Below are 22827 nucleotides of genomic sequence, written 5' to 3' on the forward strand. Positions count from 1 at the left end.
TCTATGATTCTATGATTAGTATTAGAATCTTATATTACAGATTTAAACATACTTGAGTCTCCTTAAATACAGCACTAGCAACAGAAAAAAGTTACAGCGGAATAGCACTGCTCCAAATTGAAGTATGAAATAATTACTGGGGAATCTGAACATGAAATATTTCCCTGACAAAGTCTTTCCTTGGCTGATTTACAAGACAATCAAAACCCTTAGTATAACCTAAAAATGGCTATCTGCTTCGCACAAAGGTTGCTGGACTGACTGAGCTGTCACTATTCCCACTAATACTACCAAGCATGTTAGCTCCTACCTTCACATTCTGGGTTTCACTGAAAGGGTCAGATTCCTAAAGTTTAGTAAACAGATCTGACCAATAAGCACCTAAATCTTGTCAAAAAGAGACAACTGACTCAAATGCTTTAAACTGAGTTTGTGCATGAGCACTTTATCAGTTGCTGATAAACAAATGGAGTTACTCCTACTTGTCTAGCAGCGCTGTGGTGTAAACATTAACTCTAGGTGGGGAAAATGCCCTGCTTAGTGCTCTCAGGTCCTAACAAACCAGATAACAGAGGCCAGGAATTCAAAAGAAGCAATGCATTGGGAATTAAAAAAAAAAAAAAAATTTAAAAACCTGCCACCAATACTTCCAGACTCAAGCCGTACAAAAATATCTGGAATTCCTGATGACAATACATTTTCAGCTGTATAACAGGTTGACACATTTGGACTCTAAAAAGGATGGAACAGAAACACGACAAGAGTTTGTTCTGCACAAGAGAATTTTTTGATTATTTAGAAGATACTTTAAAGCCACAGTCATCACACCATATTTGGTACGTACTTCCTTTCATAACTATCCAACAACATCAGAGCAATACAAAACCAGGAAACAACTTACAGCAGGATCAGGTATACAACAGGAAAAAGGAACACCACACTTCTCGCGACTTTTGCTTTCACTGCTGCAGTTAAAGTATATGTTAAAGTCCCAGTCATCCGGACCTTGGGCACCACAGCAATGGTTCTGCAACAGATAAACAAACACTTAGCATTTGGCGGTATTTTAGAGACAGTTGAACAAACTCTCTGGAATGATACTCGTTCATCATCTTCACCTTCTCTGAGGCTGTGCAGAATCAATGGCAACATCAGTGTGAAAAATGAGTAATCAGTACTGTGGCTCCATGAAATCAAAGCGATACATTTGGCATACAGCTCCAGGAAATAGGTGTCAAGCACAGCAAGCAGAATCATAAAAAAGATCACCTTAGGTGTAATTGCTAGATTCAACCAGTGTACATCTATAAATAATGCAAGAAAACAGTTTATACAAATGTTTTGCACCCCATTATTTCCAAGTCAACAGAAACCAGAAAAACTGTGAAAACCTGTTTCTTTAAATTTGAGAAGCATCCTTAAGTCTTCATGGATCAACAAGTTTGCTTCTTGTTTACTGTAAAAATTAAATGCAAACATTGGTGAATACACTCCATTTCTTTTAAACAAGGTTTTCATATCCAAATGAAGCAACTGGTGAAGTCTCACTAGAGCAAAGGCCAGTCAACTCTCGAAGTATTTCACACAAGTTCCTTGACCCTTAACAGCGTAACGTAATTACCATAATTGCAGGTTGGGGAAATCCCAACATTTCAAGGAATGTTCAGTTCCTGGAACTAATGAAAGCTAGTTTCTTATTAAGTTGTGACACACACAGAGATGTAAACAATTCTGCTCTCTGTTCACACAATTAAACATAGCTTTCACAGAAATATGACTAAAAGAAGAGCTTAACAGAATGGTCAGAACAGAAAAAACACCAAGAGAAAATGTTTTAGGTCACTAATAAGCTTACCGTGAAGAAAGCAAAAGAGGTTAATTTCTGCCCTTCTAGTCCCTCCTCCCTCACACATCTACACCTTTAGAAAAAAGCTGTACAGCCACTGAACATGCTAATTTATCTTAGTAAGGTATAAACTACATATGAGGTGACTTACAGGCCTGAGAGTAATATAATTAGCCAGAGCATGGAGTTGCCCACAAGAAGCTCACTGGGTCCCAAGGCACACACTGAGAACAGAGCAAGTCAGCCTAAGGAGAATGGCTCCTTAGAACATGGGCTTCAGTGAGGCATTTCAACACACCGCTACACCTTGTTGTTCCACTGCATGCCTCCCCTCCCTCCTCAGTACTTTCAGGTATGGATTAACAACAGGCTGATTCAGAGGTCTTTTCTTTTTCAGGTTTATTAGCCTGTTACTCTGGCTAGTGGATGCCTTTTAGTAAGCTCAGTCTTTTATTTTCATTGAAAAGTATTTAACTAGAGTACAACTGTAAATCAGCTTAGCATATTAGCCTGGCTGACTGCACTGAAACTAGATAAACAGAAAGAGCAACAACAGAGTGGACAACACAGACAACTACTGGTGTTGGTCATGGCCAGGAAGAGCCCCACCTTACAAAAAGGTGCCCACAGCACTGAAAGCTAAAGCAAAACAGCACTGATATACATCCAGACAACTTAGTCTGAGGATGCTTCCATATCAATGCACAGAAGGCTGCATGGACAGGACAGGTAAGCTGCTGGTAATATACAGCTGACCAAACTGGTAGCCACTCTAAAACAGGCTTTGCTATCAAAGCAAACTGTGAGCACAGATTTCCAAAACATGATCTACTAGAAGACACAAGACAGACAAAACCAACCTCCTTTAATAAAGGGAAAAATATATAAAGGAAGCAATCATTTTATCTCTTTGTGAAATATTGATTTAATGTACTCTGTTTTTCTCCATATATATTTCTTTAACCACACACAAATCAATAATAACCAGAAGAGTCACCCTCACTGTCTGTTTCCTGGGCACGATTACAAAAGTAGCTGATTGAATGAAAGCCACCAGGCCCTTACTAGCACAGGCTTGGTCATCTCCTGGCATACATCACTGTCTTCTGGTAACTGACTATTTTAGGACCACAGGAGCATAAAATTGTTTCAACCTTCCTTGACAACTGCCTGATTAGAGAATAGCCTTTCCCAGTAAACAAAAACCCTCGTTTGCTTCAAGACGAGGTGCCTCTCAGAAGATAAAAGGCCCTTTGCTGCATCCCTGTATAAGACTTCAGTGTCTCCTAAAATAAGAGTGCATACTACCAGTCCCAATGCACAATTTTTTCAGGGTACGTAGGTTGCTGCTCATTTCCCACTTAAAGTGGTGCAACACTAATCACAGCAGGGGAGTAAGTCAAGAAGGTCAAAAGGCAGAGCTTCTACACATGCAGTTACAGCAGCATTGTATCTCGGAATATCTTGCCTGATGCTTTCCATGCAGAAAGAGCAAAACAGCACATCTGTAACATGGCAGTATTAGCTATGGAATACGATAAATCTGTAACAAAAAGGAAAGCTTTGAACTTTACATATTCTCCTAGAACACACAGAAGAAGTAACAAGATATGAACTTACAATTTTCTGTAGGGAATCAATGAGATTCTGGAGGTCAATATCGTCTCGGTAGGATTTAATGTTATTCTCAAAAAATTCCTTGACCCTGTCCCTCACCCAGTCCTGGAACAGGAAAGCCAGAACTGACGCTGCCAGCTCCAGCAAAAAAAAACTGTAAAAAAAAAAAAGTCTCAAATTAGAATTTGAAATTAGTCATTTTAAATGCATCCCTACTCTAACTCGACCAGAAACAGAGAAGTAGGTTAGAATTCTCACTCAGAACAGATACTATGACAACACAGCCTGTTAAATGAGAATACAGTGTAAAGAAACCCCCAGGAGGTAGTTATCGTTTTGTTTTGGTCACCTGATCTCACCAGGAATATGAGCATCATACCACAGTCACAATGCACAGCAGCGCACATACTAAATAAGAATCTGCAAAACATAGGGCTGAAGTAGTCTTGATGTTACTTCCTGGATTGTTTCTGGTTTTATAATTTTTTGTCCAGCTTAACTGTTCAGAACTAAACCAAAGCAGCAGTCTCAGTATAAAAATCAACCCTTTAAGAGATTTCACATCAGTTACTGAAGGGTCCAAGTTTTGTCCACCCAAACATTTAGAAGAAATTTTTCAGTTTTTAGGGGATTTTGTTCTCCCTAAGCCAGTATATCATCTTCTCTGAGTAATTCCTAACTGACTATGCATGTTGCAGATCATCATATTTTGTGATATTACATACACAGTGTTAGATTCTGGTATACATACTATATACTGTATAGCAGAATGAATGAAAAAAAGGGAATCAACGTTTTCCAGGAAGGTGAAAATATACATAGGTTTGAACCTACACTGCTTTTAGTAGCATTTCTGAGAGGCTCTTCAGGAATAAGTTTACCATATACATTGTAACAAATCAAATTCTATAAATTAATAACTGGGTTTTCTACCTGTTCTTCACCCACTATTCCCAGTTTTCACATGCATAATAATTCACTCATACAATGTTACTTACAAACTTCAGAAGGCAGATGTTTTCTCTCAGTGCTCCTACACAACCAGCAAATCCCAAAGTAAACATCACTATTCCCACCAATAAGACAAGCACCACTGGATCCAGACCATGAAGACCAGTCACCTTCGTCAGATCAGACAATACACCCTGAACGAGAAAAGCAGGACAGAAGAAAAAGGTAACCACTATAAGCAATGTTTTTCATTTAATATCCTTTCTGAATGTCCATGATTTCCACATTTTTCCAAATGAACTGGCTGCAAACCCTTGAGCTTGCCAACAGCAACCCACACAGAAAAACCTTTCTGTAAAACGGTTATCAACAGTACCAATTTTCTTCACCCTCGCAGAGGAAGTACTAATGCAAAACTATAGCTATTTATTCTCTTAGTAAGTAAACCCAGTGCAGTCAAATTCTCAGATTACATTCTCCCAGGTTTATTCGCCAAACAAGCTTCCACAAGATGGTGCCAAAAGCTCAACATTATGACTTAATATTCACTCAGTTTCAAGGCAAAAGAATCAATGTTTTATAACAACTTGAAATGCATCAATCAGTAGGGCACACCAAATTCAAAGTCTTTAAAAAAAAAAATCTAGAACATTTTTCCAATCCTAATGCTTAGGTAGCAGAAAGGGAGAGACATTCTAGCTACAAGGCAGGTTATGGGTGACATTTTAAGGGAGGGGAACAAATCTTGTTTCAGTTTTCAAGGGAAGCAGATTTTTCTTCTAACATTTTAGTTATAACCCCTTCTAGTGCTGAACAGTCTTAGGGATGCTCTTTCAAAAGCTTGCAAAAATAGAGAGGTATAGTCTGAATATTCCCCTTTTACTCCAGATAAAATTCTTCCACCAAAAGTAGTTATCTATTCCCTGTAAGATACTAGCAGTTTTCTTAATTTAGCAGCAATATTTTCTTTTTTTTAACTATCCAGAGACACCACTTATCTGGACAATAATCTTATCTATTAAGCCTCTCTGTCTAGATCTTAGAAATTCTGTCCTATGTAAACGTAATGCTAACACAGTGAAGCCCTTATTGCAAGATTAGGTTTTAAAGAAATTAAGTTTATATAGCAGCTACCATTAATTCCATCAAAACATATAACACAATTTTCTCTTGTAATGTGCAAGAACAAGATGCAACATGCAGATGACAGAAGGGACAACCAGTTGAAAGTCAAAGTTAACAGGAACAATTTGCAGGGACATCCAGCCAGCCTTGCAATAGTACGAGTGTTCATCACACACTCATCAGCAATACATAAACTATTTTAATAAGGAAATACTTTCCCTTTAAAACATAGAAATAACAAAAGTCAACACAGTAAAATATCCCATAATTACATGTTTACTATCTTCCTTTTTTTTCTTTATAGAGTATATTCTTAAGCTAGCTACATTTAATGTGAGAGAAAGATATCAGAGAGACTCAAAGTAATACACCTAAGCAGTCTAAGTCTGTCAAGGGAATGTAAATTCTCATCCTGTTACTCTGGTATTTGTGCTAGAGTTAATTGCAAAGAATATACATCCTAAGAGAATGCCTTGGAAAAATCCGTATCACTTTGTATTTAAATGTTTACTTAAAAAGAGTCTTCAAAACACAGCATCAGGAAAAAAAAACGTTTACATGGAGACACTTCATCAGCTGATGAAAAGACACTGATTAACAGTACTATAGGAATACACAGGACTTCATCTTCTTTCATAATGTATTCCATAACAGATCTTGTTAGAGCTGTTAATTTGGCAACAGCAAGACGATACAGATGTGTTAACTAAAACTGGTTGAAGGGATGAAAAGAAAAAAAAAATAATTTAATTGTAGCATTCAGAATTGGCAGTTGAAATAGCCCAGCATCCAGAAAGTCTTGGGAAGCAAAGACTTTTCTAGTGTCACCAGTGACACATTCCCATTCTTACAAATGGTAAGACCTCACAGCTAACAACCAAGATTGGTCTACGGGGTTAATTATGAGAGTCCTACCTAATCAAACCTTGGCTCAGACGCCACAGTCAAGGAAGACACAAAATGAATAGCTACTTGCTACACTAGTTCAATGTCTTTGTAGAACTAATACACTATGAAACCAAAGACTGTTTGGCCAGGATGTTGAAACTTCTCACAACTATTTCCAGCCATCTCCTTCCCACACAGAAAAGCAAGCTTTTTTCAGACAGTCTCACTTGTTCAAGCAACATCTTTTGGAAGAAAACTTCCTCTGATCAAAGCATGTTATGAAGAAAAGCTGGCAGGAACTGTGCTCTATTATTCACCCTCGGATGTTGCTGGTTCACAACAGATTCTTCATGCTCACAGTTGATGTTTACAACATTTTTTTTTTTAAAGAGAGGGTGGGGGCGGGGGGTGTGCCTAACAAAAGATGTTAAGTGAAAAATCTTGAAGGAAGCAAGGAAAGAAGAAAATTAATTCAGGGGACTATCTTTTGCCACTTACTCATCTCTCTAAGGATGCTTCTGCCTGTGCCATCTGCAGGATGGTAAAAGCTCTTTGAAGCACAGGCTGCCCTTTACAACAGCATCTAGACTTCCTACAGGCATGTAAAAATGAAGTCTGATACCTGAAGCCAGTGTCAAAAAACCCAAGAATAAAGCTCAGCCTTTAAGTCTCCCTTTCAGTGACTTAGAACAGTGAATTAAGAGTTTGACTGTACAGGCTTAGCCTGTTCTCCACTTTCTTGTAGTATCTGTAAGCATGATGCCACCACCTCAACTGAAGTGTTGACAATGGAGGGCAAACACAGATTGTCTTGAAAAAAACCTCTTAATACAGCCCATTAACAAATGTCAAACTAGCTACTGTTTTGAGATACACCGGTATGGAAAGTACAAAATACATCTGACAAGGACAGAGTTGATTTCTTACAATGAAGTTCTGTAAACTGGATGTTGATTGCCACAATATCATACTGCCACGGATTTTAACACGTTACACACACATACCTTTAGACAGTTTACACACCTCTGTGTACAAAGATCAGCAGCTTAAAGCTTAAATACCCTTCCTGACAGGAAAAGTTAAGGTTGGAAAAGACCCGACTGACACAGGAGAGTCCAAAACTGGACATGGGCTCCAGATACAGCCTCGTGTGCTGAATATTCTTGGAAGAAGCTCCTCCCTCAACCACTAGCTACACTGGTGCCAATAAAGCCCGGTATGCTGTTGGCTTTGACATGAGGGGACACCAGACAATCAACTTACTTACAACAGCAGCTCAAGGTTTTTTCCCTCACAATGCTGCTTTCTAGGCAGCCAACCCCCAGGCCATTCTGATGCACAGGGTTACTCTATCTCAGACACAGGATTCTGCATTTGCCTCGTTTTTTAAATAAACTCTCATAAGGCTCCTGCCAACCCATTTCTCCATGCTCTTGAAGCCCCTCTAAGTAAGAGTCTTGAAGTAGACTGACTGCTCCCTTCTCTTTTGTTATTAGCCATGAACTTGCTGGAATGAAGTTAGGCTGCCAAGACTCTAGCTTCCCAGATCTTCCTTTGTGTCCTTCTTGAAATGGTTTTACCAATAAAAACTGTTTCCCTGATGAGACATCTCAGTGTTATTCACCTTGCTTCTGTTAACAGTTTATTAGAATTCACTTTCTCTTAGCGTATTTCGCAGTATCTCTTGGGTGACATAGTAACATCTATCCAGCAAAAAACTGCTGAAGAATCAAACTGAAGTGTAAGTCCTAGTGGAAAAAGAGAAAGACAGGAAAAAACATAGAGATTAAAGGGATCCAGTGTACTTAGTGTTGCATTAAGACACAGGATGTTAAAAACTCTTCCACCATCTGTAATTTATCTTTGGGTTTACCACCACAGCACAGCTTCTGGAATGTTTTTCACTTACTTCCCATCTACTGACCACCAAGATGTTTATCTGTAAACACACAGATGCATACAGGCGCTATGGCTGAAGAATAGCACTACTATGAAAGACTACCCACACTGCACAGAACAACAGACATCAAAAATAATGTAGAGATTTCATGAGCCATTCAGAAGTTCAAAACCACAGGAAAAACTTTGAAGCACTTATATGCAAGTTAGGGCAGACCACAGACACAGTTCAGGAAAAATTTAAGGAATAAAGACTGAAAGAGTCTGATGTCACTAAAAGGCAAAGACAGTATACCATGAAGTCCATTTGGCAAATGGATGTAGCTGAGCTAGTAATTTCCGACCACACAGATCTTATGTGCTTCTTTAAAGAACAGAATATAATGCCTGAACATGAGAGAATACAAACACAAGACAAATTTAACACCCTCCCTGAAGGGTTGAAAAGAAAATCCTTTTATAACAACATAATAGGAAGTAAATGCTTTTGTGGGTGAATATAGGCTGCTTACTATGTATCAGATATCACTAATCTAATTGTAAGAATATGTGCATGCACACAGAAAGTGGGAGAAGGAGAATAAATAGTTCAGCATTAAGATCATCATAAAACCCTCACTTCCAAAAAGTGAAGGAATCCCAGAACCTCTCTGTACGTGGGTACCTGCTGCTTATAAGCACTCTGATTAAGGAAATGTTACACTACGATGGTAAGTGTTCCTATGCAGCAGTACAACTGAACAGGGAGGACACTTGCCCCCCACTGCTACTGAAGATGCAGATCAGTAAACCTGCTAGTAATTGTCACATTTTCCTACTGCTTGTAGTCGTATAAAGCCATGCTTTTACATTCACAGCAAGTGGGTGAACCATTCATTTCCATACCTATGCCATCACTTGTAACAGGAGAACTCTGTAGGCACATGCCACACAGACTTCCTCCATGTTCAGACTCTGAACATGATCAATTAGATCATGTTCCCCACATTTGTCACTCTACATGGAGACAATCACTTAATTAGCTCCATGAGAAGAAAAGTAGAAGACAGACAACCTGAAGATTGGAATGCTTCAGAAAGATGGTCTCAAAGACACGTATCCGCGGTTCGGGTTTGGTGAGTTTTTTTTGTTTGGTTGGTTTGTTTTTTTTAAATATAAAAAAAGTTTTTACATTTCTCCCAAATGTTTCTTGTTTTTAATAAAAAGAGGTGGGTAGGTAAGTCTATTTTAGAAAACATGCTTTCAGAAGAGAAACAGTTCATAAAGATTAAATTATTTCTAACAACCTGCTCTTACAAGTTTACAAAAAGGTCTAAACATCAAGGCCCACAGCTCAACACTTGACCAGGGACAAGAACTAAACTCTAACTAAACTCTCTTTAGATCATCTAAACATGGGCCTGAGCTCAGATGCTACATTTAACCGTTGCTGCTTCTTGAGGGTTAGGGATAGGAGAGAGCAGCCAAAGACAGACGAGTCATTTCTACCCTTACCTTTTCACTCCACGCCCACAGACCAGCTGCAAGGAAAGCCACCCCAGCTAGCTGAAGAAAAAAAAAAAGGAAAAATTAATTAGATACACTAATCAACACATTCTCAAACACTTAGCCAGTGGCACTTGTTGCTCAAGTAAAACAAATGTTGTAATCTCAGACAACAGTAACAGGACATTCCTCGCCCTGAGTCAATCACTTGCAAAAAGGATTTAAAGTGCTTTTGTTCCATAGCTTTCTTGCATTTTATAAACCATGTTTTAAAAGCATTTTAAATTGATTATTCATGATTACTCAATAACAATTAACAATTCCACATAGTAGTGTGCAAGTGGGAGTTATCCTTGTCCCAATGACTTAACTCTAAACCTTTTGCCTACACAATAATGAAGTTTTCAGACTATTTAATGCATTTTGAGGTTATTCCCTTTTTAATCATTTGATAGTAATACCCCTGGACAGCAGCCACGCTTGACTCTTCATAACTTCTCAGTGTGAAGGCTCACTGTATGAGCCTCATCTCTAATTAGACAGTTTGTCTTCTGCATCCTTACCTTATTTATGCTTTTTTGAATCAAGTGAAGTAATGGTCCACCTACTTACTTTCAGTAAGCAACAAATTTAACTAACAACATATAAACCCTACACCAATTCATATGTTTGTATAATAAATATTTCTGATTTATATTCATCAAAATGAAGCAAGAGTTCCTTGTTCTAGTATTTTATTCCCTTCCTCCATTTCAGGAAGTTTGTCTTTAATGATCCAATTTCAATAATCACACTAAAATGACCTCTCTAAAAACTGAGGGCAGCTCGCCCTCATTACTTAAAATGGCATTCTACCCCACTATGTCCACATAACCTTAAAAGGTGCTGGACCTTATCCAGAAGTGTTGCAGAGCTGGGGACGGGTCTGGAGCACAAGTCCTGTGAGGAGCAGCTGTGGGAGCTGGGGGTGTTCAGCCTGGAGAAGAGGAGGCTCAGGGGAGACCTTACCACTCTCTACAACTACCTGAAAGGAAAATAAGGCCGGGGGGTGGGGGTGGGGGGGTCTCTTCTCCAAAGTGACAGGACAAGAGGAAATGGCCTCAAGTTGCTCCAAAAAAATTTCTTCACCAGAAGGGTCATCAGGCACTGGAATGGGCTGCCCAGGGAAGTGGTGGAGACACCATCCCTGGAGGTATTTAGAAGACATGGAGATGTGGTGCTCAGGGACACAAGTTAATGGTGGATTTGGAAATACTACATTAACAATTGGACTTTATGATCTTAAAAGTCTTTTCCAGCCTAAGCAATCCTATGATTCTAAAGGACTGAAGTTGCTTTTCCCTTCCCCTCTGCCTCCACCCCCAAAAGCCTTACACATGTTGACAAGTAAACACCAACAACCAAAAAAAAAAAACCACCCACCACCACTCCTTGAAACAGGTCTCCTTTCCTCTAGGAAACGCAGCTCTTCCATGAACTAAATGGGCATTACAGGCAATTTCCCACAGCACAGACATGAAGGAATAATGGGACGCCCTTACTGTCACACAAGAAAATACAAGTGTAGCCTTTAAGGACTTCTGGGTTCACTGCCTGCTGACACCAAACTGCACTCAGGGCAGTGAAGCTGTTCTAGGTTTACCCTGCTGGGGAGAGTGGGGAAAGGAAAGCCAAAGAGGGATGCAAAGATCATTCATGTCATTGTGTAACAATTACTCAAATGATGTTAGACACTCTTGTCTAGACATGAAGTATGCCTTATTTTAGGGCTGAAGCATACAGATTAACCAACCAAATCCACTACTTATATATGGAAAGAGTTACAACTGGGCAAAGCAGTACTAAATATGTTCCAATTTCCAGATGTTGCTTAATAAGCAACAGCACAATGACTACTCATCTCAGACTCTGAATAAGATAAGTACATTGAAAATGATGATTTGGATCAAAGCACAGCTTTAAAAATACTATTAAAACCACATGGATATAAACAGAATATTGACCTGGATTACTGTTAAATCTTTACCCAGTGAATTTCAGATGAAGAAACAAATAGAAAAAAAAAATCAATATTCAAACTGGTATGTCATTAAGTTACACAGTGCATGCAATTGATGATCCTTCAACCCTTTCTCATTCCAACAGCTCCAGGAATGCGGGGAGACAGGTGAAGACTACTGGTATAATCTGGAGTACTCAGGGTGAATTACACAGTTGGATCTTTAGGATTTTTTTTCTGAAGAAATGAGGGGGAAAAGAATTGGAAAGATACCCATCTTCCACACTCTGTATACAAACTACTGTCAGCGTAACACTACTGCTGTGCTATTGAACATAGAAATAGGGTGTCTTCTTCAGACTGGCTGCCTTTCATCATCATTACCATCTTAATTAAATTGTACTAGATTCTTGATTAAATAGATTTTCCACTACCATGCTTCATTTTTACCTCTGAACACAAACACCGCTCATGTTTTCATAATTTTTGCAAAGTTATACCTATTTCTAAACTACCTACAAGTAAAACAGTTCATTAGCAGAAAAATAAACAGAATCAACATGTATGAATCTAAAACTTAATTCAGTTAAGACACAAGCAATTCATAATTCATGTGCAAGACACTTAACAGTATCTCACTAAAAACTATTGTAAAACACACCATGGAGATAAAGGCCCCTCAGAAGTTAGCATGATTGAGCATACCCAATACATAGTTCTACAGAGAAATAGCACCAGGAAAATACCCTCTCTTTACCACTCTTGCACACAGGCATTCAAGTGACTGCTATGAAGCAGACCAGGGAACTGATCCAGCCCAAACCGAAAGAAAACTTTTAAACTCCATCATCTGCTCACTGAACTGGCCACATGAACAAGAGAAGAGGCAGCTGAAAAGTAGCAATGGTAACCAAAAGTGTTCTAAGGGTGGTATTGAGCAAGCCAGCTATTTTTAGAGAGGGATTTTGAAATTGCCTTTCACCACAATGTGGATGATGTCTGAGCAAGAACAAACTGGACTACCCAACTCACTTTTATGCTGTAGTCATTTAAGACATAGACTGCATGAAAGGTTAGATGGAAACATACACAAAGCAGCTCAACTGTACGCCTTTGAACAGGAAACTGAAACTAGTAACCAGCATTTGCTCATTTCCTGCTTTAGAACTAAAAAATCCACACATTTAACATACTGCATCGAGCTGTAAGCTCTGCTCCAAAGATGTACAAGACTGACACCAACTCACAGACACTGTGCACAAGACCACTTAGCTGAAGCATTATCCATTCCCAGCTACACTTAGAATTCTGTTGACTATGCTACTCAAATCACCCTACTAAATGAGAAAACAGGTCTAATTTGTTTCTCGTATCTAGTTTGCAGCTAAACATAATTCTTGCAAGTCAACCCTTGCACACACACTGATTTTGGGTCAGCCTGCCTCAGCGTCTGCTTAGAAGCAATGGGAATGCATTCCTATTGCACCACTTTTTGTAAGCCCAAAATGTCAGTAAGACTGAGAACACTTTCTCCAGCCCCTGGACAATAGTATTTTACACTGTAGCTCCACCCATGCTGGAGCAATCAGCAGCCTACAGACCTTCCTGCCTATCCTTGTCTCTTCCCACTTTTCCTCTCAGGGTCAGGAAGCCACCCGGTGGTGGATTCTTTCCTTTTCCTGGCACAGGCCTCGCTGTTTCAGATGTTCTGAAAAACATCACACGCTGTAAAACCCAAGAATATCTTATGCTAGCCTAGGTCTTTCTCTTGTTTTTCAGAAAGGAGCACAGAATTCTTTTCCAAAGCTTAAGAGAATATTTGCCCTTCATCATTGTGTTTAGCATAAAAATGCCACATCTCCTATAGCAAGAGCAAAAAGTTTTATTTTTTTCTCCAAAAACCCTTAAGAGCCACACACAAAGCTACAGAGCATTAGAAGATAAATCAAGATGACAGCAACTAAAAGCTTTTTACCCTCTCCTCTCAATTCATCTGAGAGACAGTGAGCTCACATGCAACCTAAAAAACTTTGGTAGAGCACACACGAAATCCTTCACTTCTCTGAAATAGCCATGTCCTGGCGGAGATGCAGTTTCTTTGACTATCCCCAAAAGTCCTTCGACTGGAGAAAAAGCAACAAGCACCAGGCACAGGTGGTTGAGGCACCTCCTTTTATTCCCCCAGACCTTCCCAAGAGCAGGCTGGAAGGCACAGAGCAGTGCTGCACCCCCTGCACTCCCCCTGGGGCCAGTTGTGCACCCCCTGCCTCCACTCACCACTGGGGCTTTCATAGAAGGACTCACTCAACTGCAAAATGACCCAGAACAAAAAGGGCCAGAGCCAAGCTCTTCACCTTGTATTACTGCAGTCTTCATTTCATTATGACAAATTAAGCTATTTGGCAGGGGGGAAGCAAGCTTTAAAAAAAAAATTTAAAAAAATAAAAAGGTGGTCCAGCCTTGTTGTAATAGGGTAATTTCACTTAAACTTCTGAGCACTCCCTGCAGGGTTATCTTAATAGTTGATTTAATGAGTAGTGATGAGGCAGTATTACAAGTGTACTTGGAGAAGTTAAATCTTATTAAGCATGCTTAAAACAATGAAAATAAAGCAATCCCATGTTAAAATTGTGCATAGGAAGACAGAGCCTTCCTAAGACCCCCATTTTCCCTTTCTTACAAGGGAAATCCAGGCACAAAGAACAGAGGAGTGATTTTGCAAGCCAGTGGTACATAACTAACTCATAGCCAGCAGAACTGAACTTTCTGCTGCCAAGTTGCCCATCTGAAAAAAATAAACCTTCCAAAGAATAAGGGCTTACAGATTTCTAAAGGATGATTAAACTGTGATCTTGCCATTGTTAATAGTCATATATGTTCTCTGAGTTCAATATTCTGTTCCACCCCAATCTGTGGACCGAATTTGAAACATGACAAACTGAAGAAAAGTAACCACCCACTAAAACGTTTAACTACTCTGTAAACTAGTCACTAAGTCACCATATGCTTTAGCTTTATACAGTCACTGATACGATCTTTTAGTGCTACAATGGGGAAGTCAACATGCATCGTCAGTAAGCATGACAGAAGAACGAATGCAACCCTATTTGCATGCAAATTACCTGCCTTGTGAATAAACTGTGTCATGAGTTGAGACACAGGTGAGCAACCACCACACCTCCAAAAACAGTCTAAGTGGGCAATGGGCTGTATGCACACCTAAATACCATCCCTTGCACCCATTATATAGGGGCCACTCGCTGACACTAACACTCATATAACAAGTTCCCACAAGCACCTGTCCTGCAAGCCAAGAAAAGTGAAGTGTCCTTAAACGCTGCTTTTTCAAGTCATGGTTACATTTCCCTTCTGATCTTGCAGTCCTTCGGTTCTTTTAGGGCACGTAGAAAATCTACTTAGTTCTACACACTATGGATTTGTCCAGTTAAAGAGATTGTTAGACTAGTCATCCCAGGCAACCCAACGTCATAGGCCCCTGAATCACTGTCAGCTGATTCATGCATTGCCTACAGGAGTGTCTATCCCCCAACTCAGCACTTACATAGCTTGTTCTACAACTAGAAGTACTGCACTCTTATCACAAGAGCTGTAGTTACACACAATGTACTAATGTCAGCCTGATAACTTCTCAGCAGAAGCGTCAGACCATTCATTGATCAAGCAACCAAGACTACTAAGTACCTGTTCAGAAAACCAATTCCTCCAGTCAACAGATCAGTTGAAAAACACAAGCTGAATTTCAAACTCTCCTTAATTTTTCTGCATCTCTTCTTTAAAAATGATTCTTCAAGGAAAATAAAAAGCCTTGGATCTTCTTTATTATTTTTAAGAGAATACAGTAAAAAGGGAAATTTGAAAAGAGTGAAGTGTGATGACACTGCAGGGAATAAAAAAGAAAATAGAAAAGAGATAAAACTAAGTCCTGTGAAAAAGCAGAGGCAAATTCTTGATAGTCTTCCAGTAAAGACAAATAAATTCAGTTTTTCAAAGGTTGTTTACCGCAAAACACTAGAACCCCATGAGACATTCACTAGAAAGAATGCAGAGGTCTGCAACAACCCCAATATATTAGTGAACAAAAGAATCTGCCGATTTCTCACACATTCCCCACACTATCTGCTGAAGAGCATGCACCCAGTTCCAGAGCAGAAAAACAGAGCAGTTTGACAAATATTACTTGTTATTGCACCACGCTCCACTACAGGTACACAGAAGTTGTACTATATAGAATAAGAAAAATAACTACAGAGCTGGTGGCCTTTGAGCACATACTTTTTGATACATGAGACTATAATGAGAATCCTTAATTGCTAAGGGGAAAAAAAAAAATCACCACTAATGAACATCTGCACTATGGCAATATTGTGACCAATTCACAGCTACTGGGAAAACAGTTTCTACACAAACCACACACATCTCTTCTGCCCTGCTATCCACACAAGGATGAACTCCCCTGTGGCCTAATGCTACAATATCATGTTAAAACACTGCACTAGTAAACAAGAGGTGAGAACACCAGCAAGAAGTTCTGTGGTTTTCAACAATACCCAGACACTGCAGTCTCAGTATTATCTTGCCTTCTAATTTTTTATTATGCTGAAGACAGCATAAAATTGATGAGTAAGCAGGTCACAAGACTCTCAGCTCTTCTGTTCAAGCAGCTATTTCCTACCTACAGGTCTTGCTTTCAGCAGAAAATTGGGCCAGACGAATTCCAGAAGTTCCATCAAACCTAGATGTTATGATTCTAAATTAGTTTTGTCCATCGTAGCTTTTCAAAAGCCTTACTTTCTACCTTAAATACTGCCAGAGCAGCCAAAATGTGCAGAAATGCCAACCTAGTTTACCAGAAGTTTATGTACGTTAATTTAGCAAAATACCAAGTCTTTATTGACAAGTACGAACATGATTCTGCCATCTGCAATTTATGTTCAGACACTAAACTTCCCTTCGCCCCCCCCCCCGCTTTTTTTTTTTTTTACTGAAGTCAAAACCAGATTTGGGTAATAATTTACCTTAATTTTTAAGTAGTAAAATGTTGACATGGTTTAAGGAACCACAGTAAATTAATAAAATTAATATAGTCTTCTCTAGCATGTTTACTTATCTCAGACGAGTCAGGATCAGGAGAATCAATTTTCACTCTTAACTAAAAGAAGTTACTTCAACCGCATACCGTACTTCCATTCTTACTACCTGATCCTTCTGGCTTTGGGGGTGGTGGTGTGGTGGTGTGTGGAATCTAAAACATCTTTAGAAGAGCCTATCCATACTAAGAATATTTCAACTCTAATTCAGAAATTTAATCCAAACTGCTAGCACCAGGCACGTCACTGCATCAACACTTTTCCATGACTACCCATGCCTTTCTACAACTAGAGTTTCCATGACTTCAGGCGTGAACTAACATTTGACCTGCAAGTTCTGGAAAGCAAGTTTATCTGAACTGCATCCTTACCTTCACCTCCCCCTCACACAGGTTAACTATTTCTAATGCAATGCTAAGCACTAACCTTTGAATGGCATTCTTCCCCAAGGTACTTAGGTGCTTCAGTGATTTTGACCAACATGCAAGTGTAAAAACACAGACCTTATTTTGCAACTTCCTCACATTCACAATTCTAAACAAGCATTATAGGCAGGCTAGTCCCTAGCTAAATATTTCAATATAGTATCAGATAATTTTGCTGCCAACAGAGCATGAAAATTAAGATCTTGACTATGTTGTAACACCAGCTGTTGACACATCGCTGGGTCAACTCCTTTCTTTTCTTCTTCAATTTCCAAGCACAAGTACAGGCTGGGTGGAGAGTGGATAGAGAGCAGCCCTGAGGAGAAGGACTTGGGGGTACTGGGGGACGAAAAGCTGAACATGAGCCGGCAGTGTGCGCGGGCAGCCCAGAAAGCCAACCGTATCCTGGGCTGTATCAGGAGAAGCGTGGCCAGCAGGTCGCGGGAGGGGATTCTGCCCCTGTACTCTGCTCTTGTGAGACCCCACCTGGATTTCTGCATCCAGCGCTGGGGCCCCCAACATAAGAAGGACAGACATCAGTTGGAGTGAGTCCAGAGAAGGTCACGAATGCTCATAGGGCTGGCTGGAGTTACTATCCGATGGCGACAGGCTGAAAGAGCTGGGCTTGTTCAGCCTGGAGAAGAGAAGGATCCGGAGAGACCTTATAGCAGCCTTCCAGTACCTGAAGGGGGCCTCCATGAAGAGGGGGGTGACTTTTTACAAGGGCCTGTAAGGGACAGGACAAGGGGTAATGGGTTTAATTGGAAGCATGGAGATTTCAATTAGATATGAAGGTGTCCTGGCCCATAGCAGGGGAGGTTGGAACTAGATGATCTTTAAGGTCCCTTCCAACCTAAAACATTTGGTGATTCTGCATAGTGTATTTACAGCTACACGACACACCACAACAGAGATCAGAGATGATCTAAAAGGAGATATTAGAAGATACTTCTCTTAATGAGGAAGCAACTTAACATACCACTTAAGTGTGCTTAAAGAAGGCAGCTTTAACCTTTAGCCAAACACAACCAGCATATAATGGTCTCCATCATTCAAAAGACAGAGGCCTTTTCAGGAACAGTAGAGACTACACTATTTTCTTTTGACAAATCCTTTAAGCAGATCTTTCTTTTCTCCATTAAAAAAAAAAAACCCTACAACAATAAAACCAGCTTTACCTGCTACACTCTCATCTTCACTCAGAAGGTAAGGTGGGATGAAGGAGTTAGGAAGAGAAAGATTGTGAGGAATCAGTATCCATATCACTTTCAATAATAATAATTGAAAATAATATTTTCTCACATGGGATAGGCTTCTTCAATTCCAAAACACCAAGGACACACCATACATCAGCTCCCTGCTTTCAGGTAACTATTTCAGCCTGTCCTCTTGAATAAATACGTAAGCAGCTAATAAAACTGAGGTATGCCTAAAGTATTTCAGTCTCTACATTTTGTACTCACCCAGAAGACAATGTTATAGCTGAAGAGCAGGTATTTGTACCAACAGCTGACTTCCACATTAGAATATCTGTAATAGTGCATCTTCTATAGCACAGCGTCTGTACAGAAGGAAAGAATGAGAAGAATTAGGCAGTCATAGATTTTAAGACTAAAGGATTCTTTTCCAGATCTTTTGCTCTGTTCAGAAAGGGATTATAGTAACCTGTACCACATGGCATTCAAGAGATATGTTCAAAGTCAGATCAGAAACTTTTACTAAACTAAGCAAACTCCCTCTAGTATTTGCAGCTTAATAACCCTATCTTCTTTAGGCATCCTTTTGTGGTAACAGGGAGGGACACTCAAAAAGGAAACTAGCTATACATTTAGCCTAGGAAGATCTGCATCAGCATGTTGACATTAATCTGCTTTCTCACTCCTTCAAAACCATTTTACTTACATGGCTGCTTGGACTTAGGCAAAAGCCTGAACACACCCTGTGGATTGCACATCCAACAACCCAGCTAGCAAGACATTAGAAGTGGTTATCTGGCAAACCTCAATGTCTACAGCTTGCTAAATACAAAGACACCCTTTCCACACTTTAATGTTTCTTTACCAAATTGGTACTTCTTCAGAGGTCTTATTCTCAAGAAGAAAAGCCCCACCATTAAACAACTGATCAACTGCAGAGTTCCGTTTTCTTGCTTCCTTACGTGCACTAGAGATAAGGTTCACCCTCAACTGTTGTCAAATATTTCTGAGAACTACAGCCTTTCAGAGTATCGTAACTAAACCACCTCTGCAAAAATGCAATGCAAAGGGAAAAACAAAAAAACCACAAAGGATAAACTGTTAAATAGAGCAGGGAAGACAAAGCACTCACACAGCCCTCGCATTCTAGCGAGCTGACTGCACGAGTGCTGCCTATGACAGACAAGCAGCAGTTCCCATTTCAAGCCTCCACTCGCTTGGAAGGAACCACCTTTGTTAACCAAAAGAAAATTGTACTTTATGGCAGTACAGGCAGTGACTGGACTTTCCTAGATGTGACCCAGTCATATACATAAGCTGAGTTTTGCAATATGCATTCTTAAGTAGTAGATAGTTATGTTTCCTCATGCCCCAGATCAGCTCTAGTTACTGACCTTTTCAACCCATCCAGCTTCATAGACAACATTTAGGAATCTTACTATGATGGGACACAGTAAAGGAAACTTGTTTGAACATCACTCTCCTGACGTTGTTTTCAAAGTCTGCAGCTGAGAGAATACAAGAGAAGGAATGAACACTTGGTTTTCCCAACTTCCTCATTTCAGTCTCTAGCTCCAAATAGTAATTTATATCTCAACAATCAATAGTCATATACATGTCCAAGCCAGTAAGTCTGATGGGTGTGAGGAAAAGTGGGAAAAGAGGGGACACTGGGGGACGAACAGCAGAAGCCCACTAATCTGAACAGAGTCCAAAACTCTACTTGCATCAGCTATACCCTGGCTGCCAGTGCAAACACATTCTCTGGATGCAGGCAAGCCGAGGCCTCCATCACTGTTCTGTCTGCCTGTGAAAATAAGGATCTTAGCAAGACAGGAGTGGCAACTGTAAAATGCACACACCACTAATAAGAAACATGGCTTTTGCTGCTGCTACCACTACAAAAGAGGAGGCAGCAGGTGGCATTTAGCTACCATACCATTAAATTCCATAAAAATGGTGTTCTAGCAGACGAAGAGGCTTAAAATACAATCTGAGGCAGAAAGGCAAGCATACCATTTCAGGACCTAAAATACAAACAGTAAGAAGTCTTCCTTTTTGTTAGGTTGCCCTTCCTGGCATTGGGACTTTTGGGACTGTTCAAGTCCCAACTTCAGTGAAGCTACTCCTAGGAGTAAGAGCATCAAAAGCACCCTTACTATTAGCAATATTCCCCACCTACCTCATTGTTTTGACCACCAGCTTCTAAGACATCTCTCCCCACTTGACCATACAACTGGCAAGATGCCCCAGTCAATATCACAGCATTTTTACAGAAAGAAAAAGCAAAATGCTTGGGTGGTTTTTTTTTTTTTAACACCACATATATTTTTGTTACAGGGAGCTTCATGCTACCAGTACTGATCCCCTGTTGCAAGAAGCTGTCCTACAGCAGCACGTGGCTGCCCAGATACATTTTTCCTTCTGAAACACCTGCCTATATTAAGAGCATATTTGACTTACTCTCTTTCCTTACCCTCATCAGGAGTTTTTTGGTTCTTTTTTAACAAACCACCAAACACCATATGGAGCAGCATAATCACTACTGGTGATTATGACAGAGTGACATTCAGATATAATAAATCTGAAGTATAGGTGTGTCTTTTTCTCCCTAACACTACAAATAAACAAACCAAGCAATCCACTCAAGGCAGGCAGCCACCTTCCCCATGTTTATACTAAAACCTATCACGTTTCCTAACATAGAAGGCATCTGTTACCAGTCCAGAAATCTGCTACATCAGTATTTTGTTTAATTTACATCACAGGTTACATAGCTATGGTTAGGCAATCTTACAAACCACTTGGAAAATGAAAGTAGTAGGTGAGCTGCATAGACTAGTAACTTTTCTCTACTATGTTTCAGAGAAAGCAAGTCACATTGTGTCAGCTGACAGTTATCACCCACTCATGACAAAAGGAATTTCTGAAAACTACAGAGCAGTGGTGCTGTGGTAGAATATATAATTTTGTCTTTGTGTTTACAGCTTTAGCGAGGGGAAAGAACTGTAGTCATTCATCATGAGGCTACTGCCATTGCCAAAAGCTTTCTACACCCACGGATTCCACTACCTTCAAAATGCTACAGCATTGATATTCATAGTCCATAGATTTTAACTCTCAAAACAGCAGCTGTGATATATTAAACAATCTAGTCTGGATATGCAAGGAAATCCTCACAGACAAGATGTTAAATCTAGCACAACTCTAACACTAATGCACATGTCTAGACCTAGGTCCACAAATTGTTTTGACCCTCAGGAAGTGTTAACTTTCCAAGGCAGTCGTAAGTCACACTGCAGTTCCAGGTTCAGTCAAGTACTGCCATCATATGTAGTCCTGATCCCCTTTCCTGCCCCCTGCTAAAATCCACACCCATTAATCATCCTACTCAGTGGAGCAAACAATCATACAGCAAATCTTCAGATCACTCCTGCGATCTTGTACCATGTGTCAAGAAGAAAACAGTTTTAAGCCTTCCAATCTACCTCCCAAGAGCCATACAAACGCCAGTGTGGGTGCAGTCAGGAGATGGCAGGAGAATGGTGTGAGGCCAGAAGCTGCGCCAGCTCTTAAGAGTGCTCATGGAAATACAGCACTCCTGCAATGCCAGCCTGCACCTGTACCATAGGCTATACCACACTTGAAGCTAACACACTGAAATGGACAAAGCTGGGGGAAGAGGGACACAAACAAGGCAAGAGGGAAAAAAAAAAATTCATTTTGTAAACTGTTGCCTGGTCCCCTCCCCATCAACATTCATCAGGACAAAGCATCAAGTTTATATGAAGCAAAATAGCAAAGTCAAAAGAAGAATGCACTAAAGAGCAAGAAGAATTTTTAAAATACAGCAAGATACGCACCTTGGCCTATCGTTTGCTTTGTTTTCCATTACTCCAACACCACCAAACTTGTATCAAAAAGTATCTGTTCATTCATTCAAGACAAGGTGCCATTAAAAATAATTGTTATTTTCTTTCGATGTGCTCAATCCATAGGGGTTTGTTTGTGAAGATAAAAGACTCTGACCGGGAATAGTTCATAGATTTTCTAAGGGCCTGCTGAGATCTAATAGGAGCCACCTACAGACTGCTCTTTCTTTCCACATCCCAGACAGAAGCTGACCACCAAGGGAGTCCACGTTCAGTACAATATCTGTGTGCTGGGCACCAAACCTTCACGTGTTCAGACTGAGCTGATGCAACACAAAGGCACAAAAAACTGATGGGATTTTGAGCTCTTAGTCTAATCTGTTCCTGGAAACAGAGATAGCAGCCCCACCAATGAT

General features: G+C 40.0%; 1 protein-coding gene across 1 annotated transcript; it reads right to left on the minus strand.

The window, feature by feature from the left end:
- Positions 1–901: 901 nt before the first annotated feature.
- On the minus strand, positions 902–18887 carry TSPAN14 (tetraspanin 14; the record flags this gene model as incomplete). The annotated part of the gene is made up of 6 exons (XM_010146696.1): positions 18807–18887; positions 9821–9871; positions 4450–4608; positions 3741–3748; positions 3467–3617; positions 902–1027 (listed from the first exon to the last, which is right to left on the minus strand). Coding segments are annotated over exons 1-6 (576 nt in total), but the record flags the coding sequence as incomplete, so codon positions are not given.
- Positions 18888–22827: the final 3940 nt, after the last annotated feature.

The sequence above is a fragment of the Eurypyga helias genome, unplaced genomic scaffold (genome assembly GCF_000690775.1).
Source record: "Eurypyga helias isolate BGI_N326 unplaced genomic scaffold, ASM69077v1 scaffold10932, whole genome shotgun sequence".
NCBI lineage: Eukaryota > Metazoa > Chordata > Aves > Eurypygiformes > Eurypygidae > Eurypyga > Eurypyga helias.